General features: G+C 39.2%; 1 protein-coding gene across 1 annotated transcript in view; it reads right to left on the bottom strand.

Moving 5' to 3' along the window:
* CCDC90B (coiled-coil domain containing 90B) overlaps nucleotides 1–27671 on the bottom strand; it is a 228197-nt gene that overhangs the window by 199672 nt on the left and 854 nt on the right. Inside the window, exon 2 of the mRNA XM_053708664.1 lies at nucleotides 25193–25312. Within this exon, the coding sequence (XP_053564639.1) occupies nucleotides 25193–25312 (120 nt within the window). The remainder of the gene's footprint in view (nucleotides 1–25192; nucleotides 25313–27671) is intronic.

The following is a 27671-nucleotide window of genomic DNA, read 5'->3' as shown; positions in this document are numbered from 1 at the left end:
TGTGTAATATTTGCCCACTCTTCTTTGTAGAACTGCTCCAGTTCCGTTACATTGATGGTGACCGTTTGTGGACTGCAGTCTTCAAGTCATGCCACAGATTTTCAATGTGGTTTAAGTCTGGGCCCTGACTAGGTCATGCAAGGACATTCACCTTTTTCTCCTTCAACCACTGTGTGGTCATTTTTGCTGTGTGCTTTGGGTCATTATGTTGGAGGGTAAAACTTCTTTCCCATTGACAACTTTCTGGCACTGGGCAGTAGTGTTCCAGTGCCTGCTGCAGAGAGACATCCCCATAACAAGATATTACCACTTCAATGCTTTACTGTAGGTATGATGTTATTTGGATGGTGAGCTTTATTAGATTTCCTCCAGACATATCGTTTGGTGTTGAGGCCAAATAATTCAATTTTAGCCTCTTATGACCATAACACCTTTTTCCACGTGGCCTCAGAATCTCCTTGGTGTGTTGTGGCAAAGCTTAGTCATGACTGCATGTGGCCTTTCTTAAGGAGTGGCTTTTTTCTTGCAACCCTCCCATACAAGCCACATTTGTGGAGAATTTGTGATATTGATATGCACACAACAACCACTCTTTGTAATAAATTCCGGCAACTGCTTTAGAGTTGTTGTGGGCCTCTTGGTAGTCTCTCTGACCAGTTTCCTCCTGGCTCTTTTATCCAGTTTGGAGTGACGTCCTGATCCAGAGAGGGTCTGTGTTGTACCAAATACCTTTCACTTCTTAATAATAGACCACTGTGCTTCTAGGCATTGATAAAGCCTTTGATATTTTCTTGTACCTATCTCCTGACTTGTGCCTGTCCACAACATTATCCTGGAGATCTTTTGACAGTGCCTTTCCACCATAGTTGATTGTTTGCTTCAGTTGCACTACCAGGGACTGAGATGCTCCAGGAAAGCTCTTTTAATGCTGAGTTAATTAATATGCCCACAACTGATCACAGTTGAAGGTCAAATGGCTTTGTGTGTGCTGTTGAGAAGGTGATTAGCTACACCTGATTGAGTTTACAAGCAATTTTAGGAGGGGTGATCCTTTTTCCAACTCAGTGATTCTGTTTTGTTAGTGATATTTTAGATGGAGTTTAATTCATCAGATGTAATGAAGATGTGCTATAACGTAATTTTTAATGTAGATAAAAAATTCAAATACCCTGCTGCCCACTTCAAAAGTAAATTTTTTTGTGAGCTAAAGGTTTCAATTGTTGTCCAATAAGTGCTCTCCCCATATGGCACTTTTGTTGTTGCTATAGCACTGATTGGACAACAATTCAAAGTGTTAGCTCACAGAAAAATTAACTTTTGAAGTGGGTGGTGAAGCACGGGGTATTTGAATTTTATATCTACATTAAAAAGTGATTTTAAAAAAGGGCAGAGTTTACCATCCCGTTAAGCTGATCTCTAGGCACACATGCTTTGTATAACCTCTGCTTCTTGCTACTGTTGGATGAATTGGATCTGTGCTATCGGCTCATGCCCTGAAATTAGACAATTCTCACAGCTCCAAACTCCATGATGAGGGTTAATAGATGATCAGCCTATTGGACCGAATAACCTGGTTTAAGAAATTCATGATCTCAGATGGATTCTTCTCAACAACTCCACTGACAACCATTAATCCATTCTCTCACCATTATTCCCTAGAGATTCCTCAGATTATATTACTATGCTTATTTTATGCATAATTCCTTTTGCTGCAGAATATGTAGGCCCATTACAAACAAGCGATGCCAATAATGCAAAATACATTTTGTAGTGTTTATGCCCTATATTAGCACAAAAATAAAATGCTCTAGGGGTTAAATACATAGTCAAAGTAGTGTTCCTGCGCTTCTCCAGATCAGGATACAGCTGACAAGCAAGTGAGAGGCAGGCATACGTGCATATGCTTCAATCGCGGACTGGATCCAAATCTGGAGCAGAACAGAGGTGTTCAAGATGTGCGACTATGTGTTTAACCCTTTTGATAAAGATAAACCTTATAGGGAAAGAAGAGAAAAATTTATTTGTAGGGATATGAAACCCAATATTTTTCTCTCATGATTCAGATAGAACATACAGTTTTAAACAACTTTCCAATTTATTTCTATTATCAAATTTGATACATTATCTTGCTATCCATTGTTGAAAACGCAGCAATACACTACTGGGAGCTAGCTGACTACATAAGGCAAGCCAATTACAACAGGCATATGTGTGCAACCACCAATTAGCAGCTAGCTCCAGAATTAAGCTAATTAGGTAATAGAAGTAAATTAGAAAATTGTTTAAAATGGTATGCTTTTCATGCCACTTTAAACACATGTACATGCAAGCAATCTTTTATGTCCCTTTAATATACATTTATATATTTGACAAAAAATATTGATCATATAACAATCCTTTAGGTTTTTTTGTACAGTTATTGTATTTCTTCAATGTCAAAACAACATTTTTTTTCTTTTCTTGGTGCAATGGAATCTGCTGATTAAAATCTAAAGACAATGACTGTTATTCTGAAGTCGCCCTATTAACGTGCAAGATAGCTTTCACTAATCTTATAAACTCGCTGTCAGTTGCATTGTGCTAAGAATAAACGGTGACCTAAGACAGCTATTGTGTTAGGACAAAATGACATTTCTAATAGAAACCGAACCTCTGTCCTTCTTTTAACCTTAAACCTGTGTTCAACTATATCTCAGTCAATCTGTCCCCAAAGGTTTCATACAGAAGTTAATGGCATAAGCTCACCACAACAGCAACACAATATGATCTGAACTGATCAATTCGGATTTCAGAAAGCCTGTCTCATAAAAGTAAATCGTAATATATTGATTTCAAAGGAACCTAAAACTGAAGACAGAATTCCATAGAAAATGTTTTATTATGTTTGGTTAAAAAATTAATGTACTTTCATTATTTTGCCCTCTTCTTCTGTAATTTACCTTTGTTTTTTAGTTTTGTTTTTTTCTCAGTTCACCCAGAGATGCTGGAGTGAATTATTTGAGAACACAAACCCTGTAACATGCTACAAATAGATTATTGATCAGGCCAGCAGCTTTCTCTAATTGGCCACAGCAAGTAGAGAAGATAAGCATACTCAATTTCAAGTGGTTTATCCCTTTGCTGCAAGATAATGCACATTTTTAAATATTGCTACTGTCTTGTTTGTTTTTACATATTTTAAATTAGCAGTACCTCAAATTTTCTCTTTTGATAGTGAATATATGATTTATATAGCTCAGAAGCCTATGTTTTCAAGTGTGCTATATTATAAACTACCTTGCATAAGTATCTCTCCCTCCATGGATGTACCTAAAATTAGCAGTGTAACAACCTGGAATTAAAATGGATTTGATTGGAATTTGTAGCATTTCAAATTTAGATAAACCTACAACTGTAAAAGGTGCAAAATATTTATAAAAGCAAAAAATAAACAGATATTTGTTGCTTGCAGAAGTATTCACTGTGAAACTCCTAAATAAGCTCCCGTGCAAATTTACAGAAAACCTATCTTGAGTAACATATTGCTTCATCCAAAGAGTTGCAACCTAGGATGGGTTTCAAACTCGGAAGAAGAGGTCCGGCACCCACAAATCCTCAGCAAAATTTCCCATATAATGCTGTGGCAACAGGTAGGGAAGAAAGGGAGGTCTTTGGGTTCTTCCATCTCAAAACACAAATCCTACACAGTTTTAAGGGTTAATTATTAGAACTGAAGGATGAGAATGTATTCCCCCCTTTTTTGATGAATATGTTGACCTTTATGTCTCTATAGAACATAGGATAAGATAATTAGTATATCGATTAAAGATACATTAGTGATTGGCTAATGAAGAGCATATAACGTATGTCTCCAAGACCTCTCCCACATCAGTGACCAAGTGCCTTTGAGGCATGAAACGCGTATGATGCAGAGGGGCCATGGTCCTTCTTCTCTGCTTGTTTTATATTGTACCCTGGTGCATGACATATGTGCCTGACTCATGTTCTTAATTTAATAAACTTCTACTTGCATATTTTACTTGCTTGGCTCGGCTCCTAATTGAGCGTTATATGTGATTTGAACTTTTGCTGAGGATTTCTGGGTGCCAGACCTCCTCTTCAAGTTTGTGTACTAATTTGGCCTATACGGGGGCCGGTCCTTTAGCACCTGACTGCTTATCCCCTCCTATTTAGTGTGCTGTCACGGAAAAACGCCACGTTTGGAATATGGCTGAGCATCCTTCCCCGTTTGTGTATTTACGTAGGATGGGTATAACATGATTATAACGTGGTTAAAAAAGGGCAATTTATAAGATTTAAGTGCAACTGAACACAGCTGTGTATGCTAAACAAGCTGAATTCCTAGCTGAGCAGCTAAGAGAGAAAGTATACTTAAAAAAAGATAATCACAAAAGCTAAGACTGAGGTGCCATATTGGATAAGTCCACACTATTGCAAAATATGGGAAAACAACTCATAAAAATACACTTTGAGAGTGTTACTTCTGTAGCAGATTACAGTGGACAATTTACAGACTATATGCAACATCATGGTTATGCATAGTGGTGTGATGCTTTTCATTGGCAGAGACCATGAAACTGGTCATGACTAAATGACAAGATGGATGGAGCTAAATACGAGGCAATTCTAGAGGAAAACCTGTTTTACCCTGAAACACACCAGAGACCAAATATCATAGAATAGCTCTGTCAAAAGCCAATAACTCAATACAAATGAGCCTGTCTTAAAAATTGCTGTTTACCAATGGTTCCCAACCTGACAGCTTGAGCAATTCTTCCAAGAAGAAAATGAATAAATTGCAGGATCCAGAAGCGCAAAGCTGGTAGAGATGTACCCAAAAAGTCTCACGGCTGTAATTGCAGCCAAAGGTGGTTCTATCAGGTACTGGCTCTGGGGATTAATACTTATGGAACCAACAAATTCCATTTTTTTTTCATTAACTTTTTACTTGCAATAAAAAAATATTTATTTCATGTAATTGGCAAGAGTCCATGAGCTAGTGATGTATGGGATATACAATCCTACCAGGAGGGGCAAAGTTTCCCAAACCTCAAAATTCAGTTTTACATACTTTGCCTCTTATGGAGGTGGTGAAGTAAGTTTGTGCTTGATTTTCTTCTGTGATATGCGCTTGTCAGCATTTTGAAGCCCGATTCCTCTCAGAGTACAGTGAATGTCAGAGGGATGTGAAGAGAGTATCGCCTATTTATTTTATGGTTTTCCTCACAGAAAATCTTTTCAAAGGTTCTCTGTTATCGGTCGTAGAGATTCATCTCCTACCTCCCTTTTCAGATCGACAATATACTCTCATATTCCATTACCTCTACTGTTACTGTTTCAGTACTGGTTTGGCTATCTGCTATATGTGGATGGGTGTCTTTCGGTAAGTATGTTTTAATTACTTAAGACACTCTCAGCTATGGTTTGGCACTTTATGTATTTGAAGTTCTAAATATATGTATTGTACTTATATTTGCCATGAGTCAGGTTTATATGTATTTCCTTTTGCAGACTATCAGTTTCAAAATTGGGAAAATATATTTAGGAAGTTAATTTTTCTTACCTGGGGTATAGTCTTTTTTTCAAATTGACTGTTTTTTCATTTATTTTCGTGGGCAAAATTAGGCCTGCGAGGTCGCAAAATGCTGATATTTATTGCGTCATTCTTGGCGCGAGAATTTTTTTGGTGCAAAGGTACGTTCGGTGACGCAAATTCGTCATTTATGGCGTCTTAGTTGACGCCAGGTTTCCTTGCACAAGGTTGCATCTGCCATGACGCGAGTTGCGTCATTTCCGGATGTTGTTAGCGGCGAAAAATTTAATTTTACATTGTGCGTCATACTTGCCGCCAAATAAATTATTTATTTAAACCTCACTTCCTATATGTTCCTTGTCTTTTCTATGCTCAGAAGGCAATGCTGTTTACATTTTTTTCCCATTCCTGAAACTGCCATATAAGGAAATTGATCATTTTGCTTTATATCTTGTTTTTTCTCTTAAATTTAATGTATCCATCAGTACTAGTACAAGGCCTGTTGTTCCTTCAACATCTAATGTACATGATATCCCTGTGGATATAAAATATTTTATTGCTGATGCGATTCAGAAGGCTTTGTCTGCTATTCCGCCTTCTAATAAACGTAAAAGGTCTTTTAAAACTTCTCAGAGTTGATGAAATTTCAAATGACCGACAACATACTGAATTATCCTCCTCTGATGAGGATCTCTCCGATTCAGAAGATCCTACCTCAGATATTGACACTGACAAATCTTCTTATCTCTTTAAGATGGAGTATATTCGTTCCTTATTAAAAGAGGTGTTGATTACTTTGGATATTGAGGAAACTAGTCCTCTTGATACTAAAACTAGTAAACGTTTAAATTCTGTTTATAAACCTCCTGTGGTTACTTCAGAGGTTTTTCCAGTTCCTGATGCTATTTCTGATATGATTTCAAAGGAATGGAATAGGCCTGGTACTTCTTTTATTCCTTCTTCTAGGTTTAAAAAGTTGTATCCTTTGCCAGCAGTTAGATTGGAGTTTTGGGAAAAAATCCCCAAAGTTAATGGGGCTAATTTCTTTTATTTGCTAAACGTACTACTATCCCTATGGAAGATAGTACTTCCTTTAAAGACCCTTTAGATAGGAAACTTGAATCTTATCTAAGGAAACTTATTTATATTCTGCAAATTCTTAAAAATCAGTGCGCCAACAAAGTAACAAAAACAGATAAAATAATCTGGATATCTAAATATCATTTAGATCAAGTGCAGAAAAACATAGGAGACAAGTGAACTGAATGTTATAAAATATAAAGAAAAAGAAAAATAACCACAAATGGATGTGATATTGATATGCAGGAAAGTCCCAGACTGAGCCCAAAGCTCCAAAAAACTTTAAACACTTATCTAAGATCGTGTAATAATACTCCAAATCCGAACTGGATATCCAGCCCACAGCTGATACTTGGTTGTATTTGTGGTGGCATGCTGCTTCTTCAAATCGCTTGTTGGTGTCCGAAGACGAAGAACTCTGTAGATATGGATAGAACAAAGAAGGCGCCACCATAGTGCACAGTCAGTAACAAATAACACGCTGTGCGCGCAAGTAAAACTGTACTTACAGACTCCTAGACACTTGAGAAGTGTCACAAGCGCCTCCTGGACTCTTATGAGTCATCCAGCTAACTCTCACTCTCGCACTTTCTGGATATGATGTCCATGCGTAGCTGCTGCTCCCTTGAGCTGGAAAAAACAGGGTCTTCTGTTGAACCAGTGAACCGCACTGCTGTGTTCAGATACTCCGGGGAACCACAGTCAACCGTGCACCGGGGGTAAACACTGAACAGCGGATGTCAGAGCGTGTGTATAGAAAAAAAAAAGGAAAGTTCGTGGAACAAAGTCTTTAAAAAAAATAAAATGAATTTATTTGTAGCACTACACTACAAATAAAGTCATTTTATTTTTTTTAAAGACTTTGTTCCACAAACTTTTTTTTTTTTTTATATACACACGTTCTGACATCCGCTGTTCAGTGTTTACCCCCGGTGCACGGTTGACCGTGGTTCCCCAGAGTATCTGAACACAGCAGTGCGGTTCACTGGTTCAACAGAAGACCCTGTTTTTTCCAGCTCAAGGGAGCAGCAGCTATGCACGGACATCATATCCAGAAAGTGCGAGAGTGAGAGTTAGCTGGACGACTCATAAGAGTCCAGGAGGCGTTTGTGACACTTCTCAAGTGTCTAGGAGTCTGTAAGTACAGTTTTACTTGCGCGCACGGCGTGTTATTTGTTACTGACTGTGCACTATGGTGGCGCCTTCTTTGTTTGTTCTATCCATTATTTATATTCTGGCTATCTTCTAAGGGCTGCTATTTCTATGGCTGATGTTGCAGCTGCATCAACTTTTTGGTTGGAAAGCTTAGCACAACAGGAAACAGACCCTGATTTGTCTAGCATTGTTCTCTTGCTTCAACATGCTAATCATTTTATCTGTGATGACATTTTTGATATCATCAAAATTGATGTTAGATCTATGTCTTTAGCTATTTTAGCTAGAAGAGCTTTGTGGCTCAAATATTGGAATGCTGACATGGTATCTAAATCTAGATTACTCTCTCTTTCTTTCCAAGGTAACAATTTGTTTGGTTCTCAGTTGGATTCGATTATTTAAACTGTCACTGGGGGAAGGGAGTTTTTTACCTCAGGATAAGAGATCTAAGGGTAAATCTAAAGCTTCTAATCGTTTTGTTCTTTTCAACAAAATAAGGAAACGAAAGCCAATCCTTCCCCCAAACAAAACATTTGGGCAGATTCTGTCCAAAATCAATTGATTCAGAGTATTGTTTCTCAAGGGTATCATATAGGATTCAGAGTAAGACCTCCTGTGAGATTTTTTCTCTCACGCGTCCCAGTAAATCCAGTGAAGGCTCAGGCTTTTCTGAAGTGTGTTTCAGATCTAGAGCTTTCAGGGGTAATCATACCAGTTCCGTTCCAGGAACAGGGTCTGGGGTTTTATTCATATCTGTTCATTGTCCCAAAGAAAGAAAATTCATTCAGGCCAGTTCTGGATCTGAAAGTTTTGAATCGTTTTGTAAAAAAAGATGGTGACTGTAAGGACTATTCTGCCTTTTGTTCAGCAAGGGCATTATATATCCACAATAGACTTACAGAATACATATCTTCATATTCCGATTCATACAGACCACTATCGGTTTCTGAGATTCTCTTTTCCAGACAAGCATTACCAATTTGTCACTCTTCCATTTGGCCTTGCGACAGCTCCAAGGATTTTTACAAAGGTTCTCGGTGCCCTACTCTCTGTAATCAGAGAACAGGGTATTGCAGTGTTTTCTTATTTGGACGATATCTCACACGAATCAACTTGTGTTGTTTCTTCAAAGACATGGTTGGAGGATCAATTTACCAAAGAGTTCCTTGATTCCTCAGACAAGGGTCACCTTTTTAGGTTTCCAGATAGAGACAGTCATGGACACTAGTATCTATGTGCATGGAAGTTTTAGGTCTAATGACTGCAGCATCGAAACGTGATCCCCTTTGCTCGTTTTCATATGAGACCTCTCTCAATTAATGGTGCAGGGATTTTACAAAGATCACAATTAATATCCTTAAATCCCAATGTTCGACTCTCTCTGACTTGGTGGTTAGATCACCATTGTATAGTTCAAGGGGCCTCTTATGTTCGTCCAACCTGGACTGTGATCACAACAGATGCAAGTCTTTCAGGTTGGGGAGCTGTCTGGGGATCTCCGACAGCACAAAGAGTTTGGAAATCTCAAGAGGGGAGATTACCAATCAATATTTTAGAACTCCGTGCTATTTTCAGGGCTCTTCAGGTTTGGCCTTTGCTGAAGAGAGAACCGTTAATTTGTTTTCAGACAGACAATATCACAACTGTGGCATATGTCAATCATCAGGGTGGGACTCACAGTCCCCTAGCTATGAAAGAAGTATCTTGGATACTTTCTTGGGCGGAATTCAGCTTTTGTCTAATTTCTGCGGTACATATCCCAGGTGTAGACAGTTGGGAAGCAGATTATCTCAGCCGTCAGAGTGTTCGATCCAGATGTGTTTTTTCAGATTGTTCAGATGTGGGGTCTTCCAGAAATAGATCTAATGGCTTCACATCTAAACAAGAAACTTCCCAGGTACCTGTCCAGGTCCAGGGATCCTCAGGCGGAGTCGGTGGATGCGTTAGCAGTTCCTTGGTTTTACCAACCTGCTTATATTTTCCCGCCTCTAGCTCTTCTTCCAAGAGTGATCTCCAAGATCATCATGGAACGATCGTTTGTGTTTCTGGTAGCACCAGCATGGCCTCACAGGTTTTGGTATGCGGATCTTGTCCGGATGTCCAGTTGCCAACCCTGGCCACTTGCTTTAAGACCAGATCTTTCTGTCTCAAGGACCGTTTTTCCATCAGGATCTCAAATCATTAAATTTTAAGGTATGAAAAAAAAAATTGAACGCCTAGTGCTTAGTCATAGAGGTTTCTCTGACACAGTGATTGATACTTTGTTACAGGCTCGTAAATCTGTCTCTAGGAAGATTTATTATCGAGTATGGAAGACACATTTTATGGTGTACTTCTCATAAATTTTCCTGGCATTCTTTTAGAATTCCTAGAATTTTACAATTTCTCCAGGATGGTTTGGATAAAGGTTTGTCTGTAAGTTCCTTAAAGGGACAAATCTCTGCTCTTTCTGTTTTGTTTCAAAGAAAGATTGCTAAGCTTTCTGATATTCACTGTTTTGTACAGGCTTTGGTCCGTATCAAGCCTGTCAATCAATTTCTCCTCCTTGGAGTCTTAATTTGGTTTTGAAGGCTTTACAGGCTCCTCCTTTAGAGCCTATGCATTCCTTAGATATTAAACTACTTTCTTAGAAAGTGCTGTTCCTTTTGGCCATCTCTTCTGCTAGAAGAGTTTCCGAATTATCTGCTCTCTTTCTTGTGAGTCTCCTTTTCTGATTTTCCATCAGGATAAGGCAGTTTTGCGGACTTCATTTAAATTTCGACCTAAGGTTGTGAATTCTAACAACATTAATAGGGAAATTGTTGTCCCCTCTTTGTGTCCTAATCCTAAGAATTCTTTGGAGAGATCCTTACATTCTCTGGATGTTGTAAGAGCTTTGAAATATTATTTTGAAGCTACTAAAGATTTCAGGAAGACTTCTAGTCTATTTGTTGTCTTTTCTGGTTCTAGGAAAGGTCAGAAAGCTTCTGTCATTTCCTTGGCATCCTGGTTAAAGATTTTGATTCATCAGGCTTATTTGGAGTCGAGTCAAGCCCCGCCTCAGAGAATTACAGCTCATTCTACTAGATCAGTCTCCACTTTGTGGGCTTTTAAGAATGAAGCTTCAATTGATCAGATTTGCAAAGCAGCAACTTGGTCTTCTTTGCATACATTTACTAAATTCTACCGTTTTGATGTATTTGCTTCTTTGGAAGCAGTTTTTGGTAGAAAAGTTCTTCAGGCAGCTGTTTCAGTTTGATTCCTTTGCTTATTTTTTTCTTTTTTTACTTTGCATTTATGAGAAAAACTTATTTCTTTTAGGTGTGGATTTAATTTTTTCAGTGGAAAATGGCTGTTTTTATTTTTATCCCTCCCTCTCTAGTGACTATTCTGTGGAGTTCCAAATCTTGGGTATTGCTATCCCGTACGTCACTAGCTCATGGACTCTTGCCAATTACATGAAAGAAAACATAATTTATGTAAGAACTTACCTGATAAATTAATTTCTTTCATATTGGCAAGGGTCCATGAGACCCACCCTTTTTATGGTGGTTATGATTTTTTGTATAAAGTACAATTATTTCCAGTTCCTTTTTTTGATGCTTTTTACTCCTTTTTCTATCACCCCACTACTTGGCTATTCGTTAAACTGAATTGTGGGTGGGGTGAGGGGGTGTATTTATAGGCATTTTGAGGTTTGGGAAAGTTTGCTCCTCCTGGTAGGATTGTATATCCCATATGTCAATAGCTCATGGACTCTTGCCAATATGAAAGAAATGAATTTATCAAGTAAGTTCTTACATAAATTATGTTATTTGAATCCTTTAGAGTGTTAGGTATGTTGTGTAAATCAAATGCACAAATCCCAATAAAATCCATTTTAATTCTAGGTTGTAACATTACAAAATGTAGAAACGTCAAAGGGGTGAATACTTTTGCAAGGCACATTTTAAGATGGTTTCTGAAAATTACTACATTGACTTTTCTTAGGGTCAGAAGAAAGGGGTCAGATGAAGTTACAATGTTGATAAATGTGTACCTGCAGTGATGTAATATGGCTTTGTTAAAGAGGCAGTCTAAACCAGAATTTTTATTGTTAAAAGGATAGAAAATCCCTCTATTACCCATTCCCCAGTTTTACATAACCAACACAGTACTTTTTACCTCTGTGATTACCTTGTATCTCAGCCTCTGCAGACTGACCCCTTATTTCTGTTCTTTTGACAGATTTGCATTTTAGCCAATCAGTTCTGACTCCTAGGTAATTCCACAGGCATGAGCACAATGTTATCTATATGACAAACGTTAACCAACGCCCTCAAGTTTTGAAAAAAATAAAAAATGCATTCAGCTAAGAGGCGGCTTTCAAAGGCTATGGAATTATCATATGAGCCTACCTAGGTTTAGCTTTCAACTAAGAATACCAGGGGAACAAAGCAAAATGGATGATAAATTTAAATTGGAAAATTGTTTAAAATTACATGCCCTATCTGAATCATGAAAGTTAATTTTTTACTAGACTGTCCCTTTAATCTGACACAAGGAAAATGATAAAGCTGATGAAGACAATGCCTTAATAGTAAATAATCAATGGCCTGGAGTAATTCAACAAACATATATGAAAATATAACTGTAATGTCTAGTACATATAATCAATTAACTGTAGTGTCCAGTATGTATAACTAATTAAGGATTGCATTGCATATGGTATGGCATACAAAATAACAATTTAAAAACATATACACCTAGATTACGAGTTTTGTCGGTAAAGCCGTGCGGGGCTAACGCTCAGTTTCAGCTCACCGCTCACCTACAAACAACGCTGGTATTACAGGTTTTTTTCAACCCGGCGTTAGCCCCTAAAAAGTGAGCGAAGAGCAAAATTTTGCTCCACATCTCACTTCAATACCAGCGCTGCTTACGGTAACGGTGAGCTGGCTAAACGTGCTTGTGCACGATTTCCCCATAGGAAACAATGGGGCAGAATCGGCTGGAAAAAAACACCTGCAAAAAAGCAGCGTTCAGCTCTTTTAGTACTTTAGTTTATTTAATTAAATTGTAGTTAATTGTAGTTAATTTAGGAAATTATTTTAATGATAGTGTAGTGTTAGGTGTAATTGTAATTTAGGTTAGGTTTTATTTTACAGGTAAATTTGTTTTTATTTTAACTAGGAAGTTATTAAATAGTTAATAACTATTTAATAACTATTCTACCTAGTTAAAATAAATACAAAGTTGCCTGTAAAATAAAAATAAATTCTAAGCTAGCTACAATGTAATTATTAGTTATATTGTAGCTAGCTTATGGTTTATTTTATAGGTAAGTATTTAGTTTTAAATGGGAAAAATGTATTTAATAGTAGTTATTTTATTTAGATTTATTTAAATTATATTTAAGTTAGGGGGGGTGTTAGGGTTAGACTTAGGTTTAGGGGTTAATACATTTAATATAGTGGCGGCAACGTTGTGGGCGGCAGATTAGGGGTTAATAAATGTAGGTAGGTGTTGGCGATGTTAGGGACGGCAGATTAGGGGTTAAAAAAAATTTAACTAGTGTTTGCGAGGCGGGAGTGCAGCGGTTTAGGGGTTAATATATTTTTTGAAGTGGCGGCGATGTCCGGTCGGCAGATTAGGGGTTAAAAACTTTAGTTAACTGTTTGCGATGTGGGGGGGGGGGGGGTGCCTCGGTTTAGGGGTTAATAGGTAGTTTATGGGTGTTAGTGTATCAAGCACAGTAATCCCACGGTTATTGAACCAGGTCTTGGTGCTTTTGGCAGTGTGGGCAGGTGCCAAGTCCTGCTGGAAAATTAAGTCAGCATCCCCATAGAGCTCGTCTGCGGAAGGAAGCATGAAGTGCTCCAAAATCTCCTGGTAAACAGCTGCGTTGACCCTGGACTTAGTGAAGCACAGTGGACCAACACCAGCAGATGACATGGCTCCCCAAATCAACACAGACTGTGGAAACTTCACACTGGACTTCAAGCATCTTGCAGTGTCTGCCTCTCCATTCTTCCTCCATACTCTGGGTCCTTCGTTTCCAAATGAGATGCAAAATTTGCTCTCATCAGAAAAGAGGACTTTGGACCACTGAGCAACAGATAAGGTCTGTTTTTCTTTAGCCCAGGTAAGACGCTTCTGACGCTGTTTGTTGTTCAGGAGTGGCTTGACAAGAGGAATACGAAATTTGAAGCCCATGTCCAGGATCCGTCTGTGTATGGTGGCTCTTGATGCACTGACTCCAGCCTCAGTCCACTCCTTGTGAAAGTCCCCAACACTTTTAAATGGCCTTTTCCTGACAATCCTCTCTAGGCTGCGGTCATCCCTGCTGCTTGTGCACCTTTTTCTTCCACACTTTTCCCTTCCACATAACTTTCTATTAATGTGCTTTGAAACAGCACTTTGGGAACATCCAACTTCTTTTGCAATTACCTTTTGAGGCTTTCCCTCCTTATGGAGTGTCTTTCCCATGATTGAGATTCCTACTGAACCAGACAGAGACCATTTAAAGGCTCAGGAACCCTTTGCATGTGTTATTGCTTAATTAGCCTAGAATATTGCACCTTTTCACAATATTCTAATTTTCTGAGATTGTGGATTTGGGGTTTTCATGAGCTGTAAGCCATAATCATCACATTTATGACTTTCACGGCTTGAACTATCCTGCTTTGCATGTAATGAGTCCATCTCATATATTAGTTTCACCTTTTAAGTTGCATTAGTGAAATAAATTAACTTTTGCACTAGTTTTTCGAGTTTCACCTGTATACATACAATATATATATATACACATACAATATATATATATATATATATATATATATACATACACATACATATATACATATACACACACACACATACATACAGTATATATATATCAAAACATTTATTTTCATCTAAGGGGGAGCAGAGTCCACGGCTTCATTTATTACTTTTTACTTTCATTACCTCCCCCACTACCCTCATCCCCCAGTCTTTCTTTGCCTTTTGTCACAGGAGAATGGCAGAGAAGTGCAGAAGATTCGGAGTAGTCTCTTATGGAGGGTAGTACTCTTCGGAATGGGACTGGAGTTTTAAGTAGTCCTGTCAGCCTCTCAGTGAGAGCCTGGGTGAAAGTTAGAGTCCGGAGATGCAGGGAGAGTCTTTCTGCGAAACCATCCCGACTCATTAACAGCTCCACAAGCAATCAGCGTTGACGAGTTTCGCTGCCTGCTTTCTGCACTCAAGTCCATGCTTCTACCTGTCACACTTGAAGGGCAGTGTTCCTGTTCCACGGTATAGATTCTGGTAAGATTGTTTTATTTTTTATACATTATAACACAGAAGACAGGGTCACAGTGTGGCGCCTTTTATCTTATGGAATCAAGGGTTAATATTCCTGGCAAGGGGATTATTGGTAAGGGGGGGGTTTATACATGATTTTGTTTATTGTGTTATTGCTGCGTTATGTGCAAGATGAGGCTCTGGCAATGGTGGAACTTTCAGGTTGACTACCGGGAGTATTTGCGCGGCCGGTTTTGGCGCGTTTTCTCCTTAGTGCAGGGTCTGTCCTGCGAGGCATCCCATGTGATCGGGTGTGACCGTCTCCACTTCCTCTGTTGATCAGCTGCGCAGGAGATGAAGCGGTTTCTGTAGTCCGGGTCATAGGAGGTGGTGAGTGACCCGGCCATTGGAGGTGCCCATTTATTAAGTTAAGCTAGTCCGTAATAAAAGCACAAGCTATGGAGGACTCTGACGTGTTAGAGGGTACTCCCTCTTTAACAAAGTCTCATTCCTGTGTTTATTGTGAGGAGGTTCCACATGCCTAGATAAAGTTGTGATATCTAAAAATAAAGGGATGTCTAGTACTACTGAGCCGTTCAACTTTGAGGTTTCCTGTCCCGTGAGGTGCGTTCCCTGCTTTCATCTCTGAGTGCACATGCAGCACCCCAGGGTCCAACCATTACTCCTACGGGAGAGATACGTTGGCCGTCAGATTTTGTGGATCAACTGCAAACGGCTGTACCAAAAGTGATCCATGCCTTACCACGTTTTGCTAAGTGCAAGCATAGGGCGTATCAGGGCAGCCTGGCCCAGGGGTTGTCTACGCCTAAGGAGATATCAGAGGGGTTATACGAGGATAAAGCCCACGCTCTTCGGAGGAGGCTCCTTCTGGGTCGGAGTCCGTGTCATCTCATCCTCTGGCAGCGGAGGAGCCAGACTAGGTTTAGGATAGAGAATTTGCGCTTTTTGCTGAAGCAAGTGTTTGCTACTCTGGAGGTTCCGGAACCAAAGCTTCCAGAGGAACCTTCGATACCTAAGCTTGATAAGGTATACAAGGACAGGGTGGTGCCTTAGACCTTCCTGGTTCCTGTTAAAATGGCTAATATTATTAAGAATGAATGGGAGCAATTAGGTTCTTCCTTTTCACCTTCTTGTTCCTTTAAGAAACTGTTACCCGTCCCGGACTCTCAGCTCGAGCTGTGGGAGACTGTCCCCAAGGTGGATGGTGCTATTTCCACGCTTGCAAAGCGGACAACTATTCCTCTCGAGGATAGCTCGTCGTTTAAAGAGCCCATGGATAAAAAGTTGGAAAACATGTTAAGGAGAATGTTTCAGCACACAGGGTTTGTTTTTCAACCGGCAGCAGCTGTAGCCATGGTTGCCGGAGCTGCGACATATTGGTGTGAATCTCTGTGTGATATGGTCGAGAGACTTCCGTCGACGAGATACAGGATAAGATTAAGGCGCTGAGGGTCGCTAACTCTTTCATTTGTGACGCCAATATGCAAATTATTCGCCTGAACGCAACAGTGTCAGGATTCTCCATTTTAGCTTGCTGGGCCCTGTGGCTAAAGTCTTGGTCTGCAGACATGACCTCTAAGTCGAGGCTGTTGTCCCTGCCTTTGCAAGGAAAGATTCTGTTCAGTCCAGGACTGGATTCGATCATATCCATGGTTACGGGAGGCAAGGGAGCTTTCCTACAGCAGGATAAGAAGGCTAAGCCTAAAGGATCTACTTTTCGGCCCTTTCGTGCAAACAAGACCCAGCGCCAGCAGCCCGCTGAGAAAGCGGATCAGTCCAAGGGAACTTGGAAGGCTGCTCAGTCTTGGAACAAGTCCAAGCAGTACAAGAAGCCAGCCGAAACAAAAATTGGCATGAAGGGGCGGCACCCGACCGGTCTCCGGACCAAGTAGGGGGCAGATTCCTCATGTCAAACCTGTCTTCAAGACCGGAAAAGAGAGAGGCCTTTCCTGAATGTGTGAGGGATCTCTCCTCTCTAAGTGTTATCATACCAGTACCCCAAGCAGAAAGGGGTCTAGGCGTACTATTCAAATCTTTTTGTGGTTCCAAAGAAGGAGGGCACGTTCCGTTCTGGACCTAAAGTGTTTAAACAAGTTTCTGGCTGTTCCATGGCAACGGTCTATTCTGCCCCTAGTTCAAGAGGGGCAGTTCATGACGACAATAGACTTGTAGACTTGAAGGATGCTTACCTTCATGTTCCAATTCAAAGAGACCACTTCAAGTTCCTAAGATTTGAGTTTCTGGACCAACACTTTCAGTTTGTGGCCCCCGAGAGTCTTCACGAAGGTTCTAGGGGAGCTACTTGCAGTGGCCAGATCCAGAGGCATTGCTGTGGCGCCCTATCTGGACGACATCCTAGTCCAGGCACCATTGTTCAGCCTCGCAGAGGATCATTCGAGGGCTCTTCTTTTCTTGCCTCAATCTTACGGTTGGACGATCAACTCAGGAAAGAGTTCCCTGGTTCCCAGCAACCGGGTGGAGTTCCTGGGCAGATTAATAGACTATGTCCATGAAAATATTTCTCACAGATCAACGACGCAGGAAGATTGCGTCCACCTGTCTTGCCCTTCAGTCCTCTTCAAGCCCCTCGGTGGCTCAGTGTATGGAGATGATCGGGCTCATGCTCTCCAGCATAAACGTCATCCCTTTCGCCACGTTCCATCTCAGACCTCTTCAATTGTGCATGTTGAGACAGTGGAACGGTGATCATTCACATCTATCACAGTGGATATCCATGGATGCCCGGACCAGGGACTCCCTCTCTTGGTGGATCTTTCCAGAGCATCTGTCCCTAGGGACATACTTTTTGAGACCGTTCTGGGAGATTGGGACCACGGACGCGAGTTGGGGAGCTGTTTGGAGTGCCAGGATGGCACAAGGAAAATGGACCCGGGAGGAGTCTCCTTCCGATAAATATTCTGGAACTTCGAGCAATCTAAAATGCTCTGAGGGCGTGGCCTCCTTTGGGGTCGTTCAGATTCATCAGATTCCAGAACAACAACATTACATTGGTGGTTTACATCAACCATCAGGGGGGTACGAGGAGCTCCCTAGAAATGAGGTGTCTCGTATCTTGGAGTGGGCGGAGTCCCACAGCTGCTCTCTTTCAGCGATCCACATCCCAGGTGTGGACAACTGGGAAGCGGACTTTCTCAGCAGGCAATCCTTGCATCCGGAGGAATGGTCTCTTCACCTCAAAGTGTTTGCAGAGATTTGTCTCAGATGGGGGAACACCGGAGATAGATCTCATGGCATCCAGATTCAATTGAAAGCTACCCCTAAACGGGTCGAGGTCAAGGGAACCCCAGGCAGAGCTAATAGATGCCTTAGCGGTGCCTTGGGGATTCAGCCTTGCTTAAATTTTTCCATTGTTACCACTTCTACCTCGTGTAGTGGCACGCATCAAACAGGAGCAAGCTTCGGCCATCCTGATTGCTCCATCATGGCCGCGAAAGACGTGGTTTGTGGACCTGGTGGGGATGTCATCCTCTCCGCCATGGAGGTTACCCTGTCGCAGGGATCTGCTGGAACAGGGTCCCTTTCAACATCAAAATCTAGATTCTCTGAGGCTGACTGCACAGAGATAGTCTTAGCCAAGAGAGGTTTTTCTGAAAAGTGTAATTGACACTCTAGTTCAGGCAAGGAAGCCAGTCACTCACAGTATCTACCATAAGGTGTGGAGGACTTACTTGTCCTGGTGTGAGGAGCATGGATATCCTTGGCACAAGGTGAAGGTATCCAGGATTCTGTCCTTTCTCCAGGAGGGGTTGGAGAAGGGTCTTGCCGCCAGTTCATTAAAGGGACAGATTTCTGAATTATCAGTCTTGTTGCACAGGAGACTAGCTGAGCTTCCTGACATTCAATCTTTTGTTCAGGCTCTGTCTAGAATCAGGCCTGTATTTAGGCAATCTGCTCCCCTATGGAGCTTAAACTTAGTCCTTAAGGTATTGCAGAGGGTTCCGTTTGAACCTATGCATTGCATTGAAATTAAAATTCTGTCCTGGAAGGTTCTCTTCCTGTTGGCTATTGCATCGGCACACAGAACATCTGAGCTAGCTGCCTTGCAATTCGAGCCTCCTTATCTGGTTTTTCATGCGGATAAGGCTGTTTTTCACACCAGTTTGGGGATTCTTCCCAAGGTGGTGTCTAACCATAACATCAATCAGGAAATAATTGTTCCTTCTTTGTGTCCTAACCCTTCTTCTTCTAACGAGAGGTTGCTTCATAATCTGGATGTGGTTCGTGCCTTAAAGTTCTACCTTCAGGCTACAAAGGATATAAGACAGTCTACATCTCTTTTTGCGATGTATTCCAGGAAGTGCAAGGGACAGATGGCCTCTTCTACTTCTTTGTCTTTTTGGTTGAGGATTTTGAATCGCTTGGCCTATGAGACAGAGGGACATAAGACTCCTCAGAGGATCACGGCTCATTCAACTAGAGCTGTGGCTTCGTATTGGGCCTTCAAAAATGAGGCCTCTATTGAGCAGATTTGTAAGGCGGCTACCTGGTCCTCCTTACACACTTTTACAAATTTGACGTTTTTGCTTCTGCGGAAGCTGCTTTTGAGAGAAAGGTTTTACAGGCTGTGGTGCCCTCAGATTATGGTCTGCCTTTTTACCCTCCCGGTTTCATTCAGTGTCCTCTAAAGCTTGGGTATATGTTTCCCAAAAGTAATGAATGAAACCATGGACTCACCTCCCCTTTACATGGAAAACATAAAACTCCGGTGGACGGACCTAAATTTAGTTTATCTTCTGGCACCGTATATATACCCGGATATTTCTCCTACTGTTCCTTGTTCCCTCGGCAGAATGACTGGGGGATGAGGGGAGTGGGGGAGGTATTTAGGCCTTTGGCTGGGGTGTCTTTGCCTCCTCCTGGTGGCCAGGTCATTCAGGCTCGCCAGAAACAGTAGTTATGAAGCAGCAGCCTAAAGCCTGCTCTGACGCTGCGGACATCAACCCGCCCGATCCAACACGATCAGGCTGATTGACACCCCCTGCTAGCGGGCGATTGGCCACGAATCTGCAGGGGACGGCATTGCACAAGCAGTTCACAAGAGCTGCTTGCGCAATAACAAATGCTGACACCGTATGCTGTCGGCATTTATCGATGTGCAGCAGACATGATACACTACATCGTATCATGTCCGCTCGCACTTTCTTAAATCGGTCCCCATATCTTAAAGCGGTGATCTCAATGCGTGCATGCGTACTTTAAACTGTCAGTAGCTAAATCCGACAGTGTGTTTTCTAATTATGTTACCAAGGGCTGTTCCATGCTCATTTACAAAAAGGGTCTATTGACATTAAAACGTTTGTTTGCACCCGTACATTTGCACATAGCACTGTATCCCGATAGTACCTATACCAATAGATATAACTCATAGGACTGTATAATAAGTCTAAATAGGGCCTTGGAAAGGCTTAAAATTTCATAAGAAGAATATAAGGGAACAGCACATATTTGCCAAATGAAGGTACTTGCTGTTTTATTTTAATAATGTAAAACTATAAATTGCATCAGGATAAATTTAGAGTTTTAAGTCCCTTTCACATAGAAAAAATACAAAGTACAATACAATTTGTATAACATACAAGAAAAATGGAAAATACAAAGCTTAAAAGTCATAAAACTTAAAGGGACACTAAAGTCAAAATTAAACTTTCACGATTTAGATAGAGCATGCAATTTTAAGCAACTTTCTAATTTACTCCTATTATAAATTTTCCTTCGTTCTCTTGGTATCTTTATTTGAATAAAAGCTTAGGAGCCGGCCCATTTTTGGTTCAGCACCTGGGTAGCGCTTGCTGATTGGTGGCTACAGTTAGATACCAATCAGAAAGCGCTACCTAGGTGCTGAATAAAAAATGGGCTGGCTCTTATGCTTACATTCTTGCTTTTTCAAATAACGATACCAAGAGAACAAAGAAAATTTGATAATAGAAGTAAATTAAGTTGCTTAAAATTGCATGCTCTATCTGAATCATGAAAGTTTAATTTTGCCTATACTATCACTTTAAAGGACAAACCTGAAGTCTAAAATACAAAAAGTAAATACAACAAACTACAATATTGAGAATGTGTTTGTTTTTAAGGGCCCGATGAATAAAACCTTGCGGCCACAAAGAGAAATCACCTAAAATCTTTGGGATTTTTTTTAACCGTATATGTAATGTAAGGGTCTCTGCTTCACATCCAGAACCATTTGTAGTGAGATAAACAGTTCTCAAACTACAATTTACATTTGAAAAATTGTTTGAGAGACCTCGCCATACTGACGAGACTTCTTAGAACATCTCGCAGGAGTGGAGAATTTTAGCTCATGAGCCCCTAAGTCACATCCAAAAATGCAGGGAACCCCCTTACTGAGATATAGCAAAATTTGTATTAGTATAATCTCGTGAAAGATCTTGTAGTGCTGGAGAATCCATTTTGATAATTTCATCTGAGCAGAAACCTTTAAAGAATTGAGTCCTAATATCCCTCTGCCCTAAATCTTTCAATTGGAAGAAGATACATGTGTAGTTTAATACATAATAAAATAAAAAGTAAGTTTAAAGGGACATAATACTCATATGCTAAATCACTTGAAATGCAGGATAACTGTAAAAAGCTGACAGGAAAATATCAACTGAGCATCTCTATGTAAAAAAGGAAGATATTTTACCTCACAATTTCCTCAGCACACCAGAGCAAGTTTTGTATAAAAAGGTTAGACTTCAGCTGCAGGTGAAAAAAATAATTTAAAAAAAAATGAAGAAATGAACAGCAGCCAATCAGCATCAACAGTGCTGAGGTCATGAACTATTTTACTGTGATCTCATGAGATTTGACTTAACTCTCATGAAAGTTCATAGTAAACTTCCTTAAACTGAATAGGGAAATAAGATGAGTGTGTATGAGGCTCACTCTGTTGCCTGCTTAAAGTCCTTAACAATGGGGTGTGAATACTTAGGACATTTTAAGGTAAAATATCGTTCTTTTTTAAATAGAGATGTTCAGGTGATATTTTCTAGTCCGCTTTTTGTAGCTACACTGCATCACTTTCAAGTGTTTCAACATTTGGGTATCATGGCCCTTTAAGTCACTTTAAACTTTGTATATTTTCTACACAGTATTGGGTAAATGGTAATTTGATTGCATTGACTGCATAACTCATGAAAACGGTAACATTTCCTAGAATTGCCAATATATATCATAGCATCTCTATCCGCTCTCCAAACACTGCTGTGTCAATGGAGTTCGCATTAAATGTTACGTGATTAATAACATTTCTATCCCTGCTTGGGGACGCTACAGGCCCCAGTTAAATTAATCAAACTCTTCTCTCTAAACTCACGTGTATACTCTGGCCAAGCACAGGTTTATTTTTAGACAATAATATACTATGCGTAAGAACACGCCAAAGTAAGATCTCAGAAATAATAATGAGATAATAATACAGCTCTTATTATACAAAAATATTTTATGCAATTTTTGATTACTAATTCAGCTGTTGGTGTACACAGAAAAAAAAATGGGATCTATTCTCTGCAGACACTAACACATCAGGCAGCTCCAGACAAATCATTCTTAACCAGGGTGCCTGGGGCCAAGAGCACATTGATATTTATGCCTTAAAGGGTTAAAAAGAATTACGGTCCAGGATGATATATAGGCTGTTGTTTCCAAACATGTGGTTTATGTACCAGCTTTGGATAAGGGGTATTCAGTGTCACATCCTTTCCTTTACTTGCCAGATACTGCTAAAAAAATTCACTCTATCACAAAAATCAGTGTTCCTCAGTTCTTCCCTCAAGTGCCCCGAACAGACCAGATTGTATTTCGCTGCCTGGCTGGTCAGTCGCTCACTCACTGTGACTGACTCATCTGTCCTTAGAATCTGACCTGTTAGTGAGAATTGAGACCTGAGATTTAGAAATGCTGATGTAACGTTTGTCATAAAGAAAGATGCCAGGTAAAGTGTATATCGCTGTGAAAAGGTGTCAAGGAGGCATGTGCCAGATATAGGACTTAAGCTGAAATATTACAAGGAACTGTGCCATGATTAAAGGTTAAGTGTTTTATACTCGAGTGCCACATTAAAATGAACCTGGCAAGCTGTGTATGTGATGAAATTAGATGCAGAATTGCAGCAACATGAATATCACTTCCTTCATCATACGTTTTTCTTCTAACTTTAAGTGACATTATTTTAAAGAACTATATGTGTGCTTGGTGTTTGTTTCTCTACAAGTTGCTTTCTTTGGAAATATTGGCTCAACAAATAAAAAAATATATCTGATACTGATTTTTCACATTCTGGGGTAGGCACGTTTGGCTATTTTTATTTAACCTAAATATTATTTGCTGCAGTTGGGGGTACATAGAGCAAAATGTATACCGTAGGGTACCACTACAAAAAGGATGAGAAACACAGGTACGGGCATACCTCATTTTATTGTTCTTCGCTTTATTGCGCTTCGCAGATATTGCTCTTTTTACAAATTGAAGGTTTGTGCAACCCTGTGTCAAGCAAGTCTATCGGTGCCGTTTTCCCATCATATATACACATATAAACACATAAATACACATGTACACACATATATAGACACCTATAGACACAGATGACGTTTAGCATTTTTTTTTAGCAACAAACAATTTTTTAAAGGTATGTTTGTTTTTTTTTAGACATAATTCTATTGCACACTAAATAGACGACAGTATAGTGTAAATATAACTTTTATATGCACTGGGAAACATTAACATTAGTGCGACTCATTTTATTGCAGTTGTCTGGAACCGAACCAGCAATATCTCCGAGGTACGCCTGTATATACTACTGTGGAAAAATGGTTTAAAAAGATTAAAATGTTATTGGTCAATATTAAAAGAACATGTAATGTAAATGTAATCATTTTCTTTTATTAATATTTTAACTGACTTCTGAATTGCTTCAATATCGATCATTTGATTTACATCAAAGTAGCAAGATGGAAGATCCCCTGACGTCATTGTAATATTAATTGTTGTTTCTGTAGTACATACATTTCAGTGCATACCTGTTTTCATTAGATTTTTTATTTTAAAGGGACATTGTACACTAGATTTTTCTTTGCATAAATGTTTTGTAGAAGATACATTTATATAGCCCATCTGGGAGTGTTTTTATAACAATGTATAGTTTTGCTTATTTTTTTTAATAACATTGTGCTGATTTTCAGACTCCCAACCAAGCCCCAAAGTATTAGATGTACACTAATGTCTACAGACTCCTGCTTGCTCCTGTTTGTGTAATGGGTCTTTTCATATGCAGGGGAGGGTCTGCTCTTCCTGCTTTGTCTGTCCCTTTCAATGGGTGTCCCAGCCTAACCTCGCCAACAGTGCTAAACTAGGAGCTTCTAAGTAAGTTTTTAAAAGGTTTTAAACTGGATTGTTAGATCAGTATCTAAAGTCAACATTATAACTTTTACAATTTAGATAGAGCATGTAATTTTAACTTTAAGATTTACTTCTGTTATCAAAGTTGCTTTGTTCTCTTAGGCTGTGTCTATATCACTCAATAGGCTCCATGTACAAAGCAGCGAAAGCTGCTCCGGAGCCCTTGCAGGGCAGGTTTGTTTCCCGTAATGTAAGAAGCAGCGGCCATTAGACCGCAGCTTCTTAGAATATACCCCACCTCTGAGGCACCGTGGGGAAATCACAGAGAGCTCGCTCTCGGTGACTGACAGTCCCTTCTCTCACGCGATCGGTCACACAAGAGAAGAGGCGGGCTTTACACGCTCACTTGAGCGTGCAATGATACATATGGGCAGCAGATCCTGTTTGTCCGCTGCATGTATGTAGCGAAGGCGAGCGGACAATTTCTCGAGTTGAGAAGCTTGTCCGCTCTCTGCTTAGTACATGGGGCCTAAGGCAGCATTGTTTGCAACCTCATATAACATTGCTACAAACATTGTTGGGAAAACGTATGCCATAGAGTGATAAAGACACAAACACGCTCCAGAGGTCCTCAATTCACTCTTCAACAAAGGATACTAAGAAAACCAATTTGCTAGTAGAAATGAATTGAAAAGTTTTACAAAATTGAATGTTCCATTTCAACTTTACTGCCCCTTAAATTAAAAAAACACAATATTTGTGATCAGAGGGATAAAATTATAAACCACTGGAACTCACCGTGAGTCTCTAAGTCCTGTACCAGAGCATGAGTATCAAAAGTCAGTTTCCTCTGCTCCAAAGGTGTTATGTCTACTCTTCTGACATCGTAAGATGAGGCAGCCACAGAGGTCTCAAAACCTGGCAAAATAAATGACAAGTCACAAAGTGATTCATGCATCAATGCTGGATAGCACAAGCTATATCATATACATACCATATAGAAGGGTCTGTTTATTTCTTTATAACTGATTAGCACAGGAAACCTACTTTTCTTTGGTGTGTGTGTGTGTATATATATATATATTTATATCACACACACACATACATATATATATATATATATATAATTTGCGGACAAATTCTACCAAAAACCATTAAAATAATTGCCTTATCATTTAGGCACTTTAATACGTGATATAACTGGCTGCAATGGAAAGTACCTAACTATATATACACACACACAGTTCTAAAAGAACTGCATCATGCAATTTCCTTAGGGATCAGGATAAAATGCATATCAGCATAGGAATTTTTCGGCAATGCACGTTTACTATACTTTAATTGCGTCATGCCAGTTCTGAACGGCACACAGCCAGTGATTCATGGCTAGATGGATATAATGCACTGCAGCTCCTAAGAGGGAGTTTAACTAGTTAAAAATTGTATCATTATACTAATGCTTGAATGCATAACAGCATGTATTACTACACTAATATGTCCTTTTATTTACTTCAGCTTCTAGAATATTAACATAAAATTATATTATATTATATTAATATATATATATATATATATATATATATATATATATATATATATATTTATTATTATTTTTCCAGGATCTAAGGCCATAGGAAATTGGGGACAGTTTACCCTAAATTTGTATCCCCTTTAATTTGTTCACAATGATCCATAGTGTATTAACCGGTTTACAAATATTTTGCTTGTATTATCCCTACCAACACTGAAAGTTTCTATATTGGTATTGGCTATAGAGAAGCTTTTTAAACATAGCCAGCAGAACAAATTACACTCCCAGTGGGGGTTGGGAGAGATACAATGTTAATTTTCAATTGTTCAAAGTATTGGACTTTGGTAAACAGATACTATAAAGAAGCATGTGTGTGTACAGAAAGTGATAAAATAAGGAGATCTGATTTCCCTGCAAAAACAACTTATGTTAATGGATTGTAGCTTCAAAGAACAAAACCAGCAATTTCATATACAAAAATAAATCTAAATAAATCTAAATTTCTCATACATTTTATACTCTGCAGCTGGTATAACAAGTCATTGGAAACAGGTTAAAGTGAAGGTCAATTTACTAATATTGGCCCACGGCATTGCATAGACATTTAAAAATTAAAGGGACACTTTACCCAAATATTTTCAATTGTAATTCAGAAAGAGCATGCAATTTTAAGCAACTTTCTAATTTACTCCTATTATCAATTTTTCTTAGTTCTCTTGCTATCATTATTTGAAAAAGAAGGCATCTAAGCTTTTTTTTGGTTTCAGTACTCTGGACAGCACTTTTTTATTGGTGGATGAATTTATCCACCAATCAGCAAGGACAACCCAGGTTGTTCACCAAAAATGGTCCGGCATCTAAACTTACATTCTTGCATTTCAAATAAAGATACCAAGAGAAAGAGGAAAATTTGATAATAGGAGTAAATTAGAAAGTTGCTTAAAATTTCATGCTCAATCTGAACCACAAAAGAAAATTTTTGGGTACAGTGTCCCTTTAAGAAGGGTTTAATTCATGAAAAGATTTAAATTTCTATATATTGAAGAATTGTTACCCATTTACCGCTGCGACGATAAGCGCAGCGCTCCCGTTCGCCATTTTGTCAAATTGATTGACAGATGACGATTCGTAAAAAAAACAATCCTCGTTTTCAACAAGGATTCGTTATTTTACAAATCGTCATCTGTCGATCACAAATCGTCATCTGTCGGGAGAGCTGCGCTTATCGTCGCAGCGGTAAATAGGTAAAAATTCTTCAATATATATAAATTTAAAACTTTTCATGAATTAAACCCTTCTTAATTTTTAAATGTCTATGCAATGCCGTGGGGCAATATTAGTGACTTCACCTGCACTTTAAGGAAAAAGTAATTTTACAGTATACTGTCCCTTTAATACTAGTATTGGGCTCACACATTATACAAAGTACCACTGTATGCTAGACTAAGATGTAAGAAGAAACTAATGCGAAACTCCAGCTGATCAAATTATCTGGTAATCAGCTGTTAACATTAACCTCACAAAAGCTTGATGAGATAATACTTATTTAAAAAATCTTAGGGCCACATATCTGAATTGTAATTACACTTAACAAATCAAACTGTATTATAAAATATATATATATTATTTTTTTTTAAGGGACATATGAAAGAGTAACATTTAAACATGTTAAATAATTTATTTTTAAATAAAGAAAAAAAGCTGTTTAAATGTATATTATTTCAAATGTATTGGTGATGATGAGGA

The sequence above is a fragment of the Bombina bombina genome, chromosome 3, assembly GCF_027579735.1.
Source record: "Bombina bombina isolate aBomBom1 chromosome 3, aBomBom1.pri, whole genome shotgun sequence".
Lineage (NCBI taxonomy): Eukaryota > Metazoa > Chordata > Amphibia > Anura > Bombinatoridae > Bombina > Bombina bombina.
The sequence above is the reverse complement of the archived record's forward strand: the minus strand, read 5'-3'. Positions and strand labels throughout refer to the sequence as shown.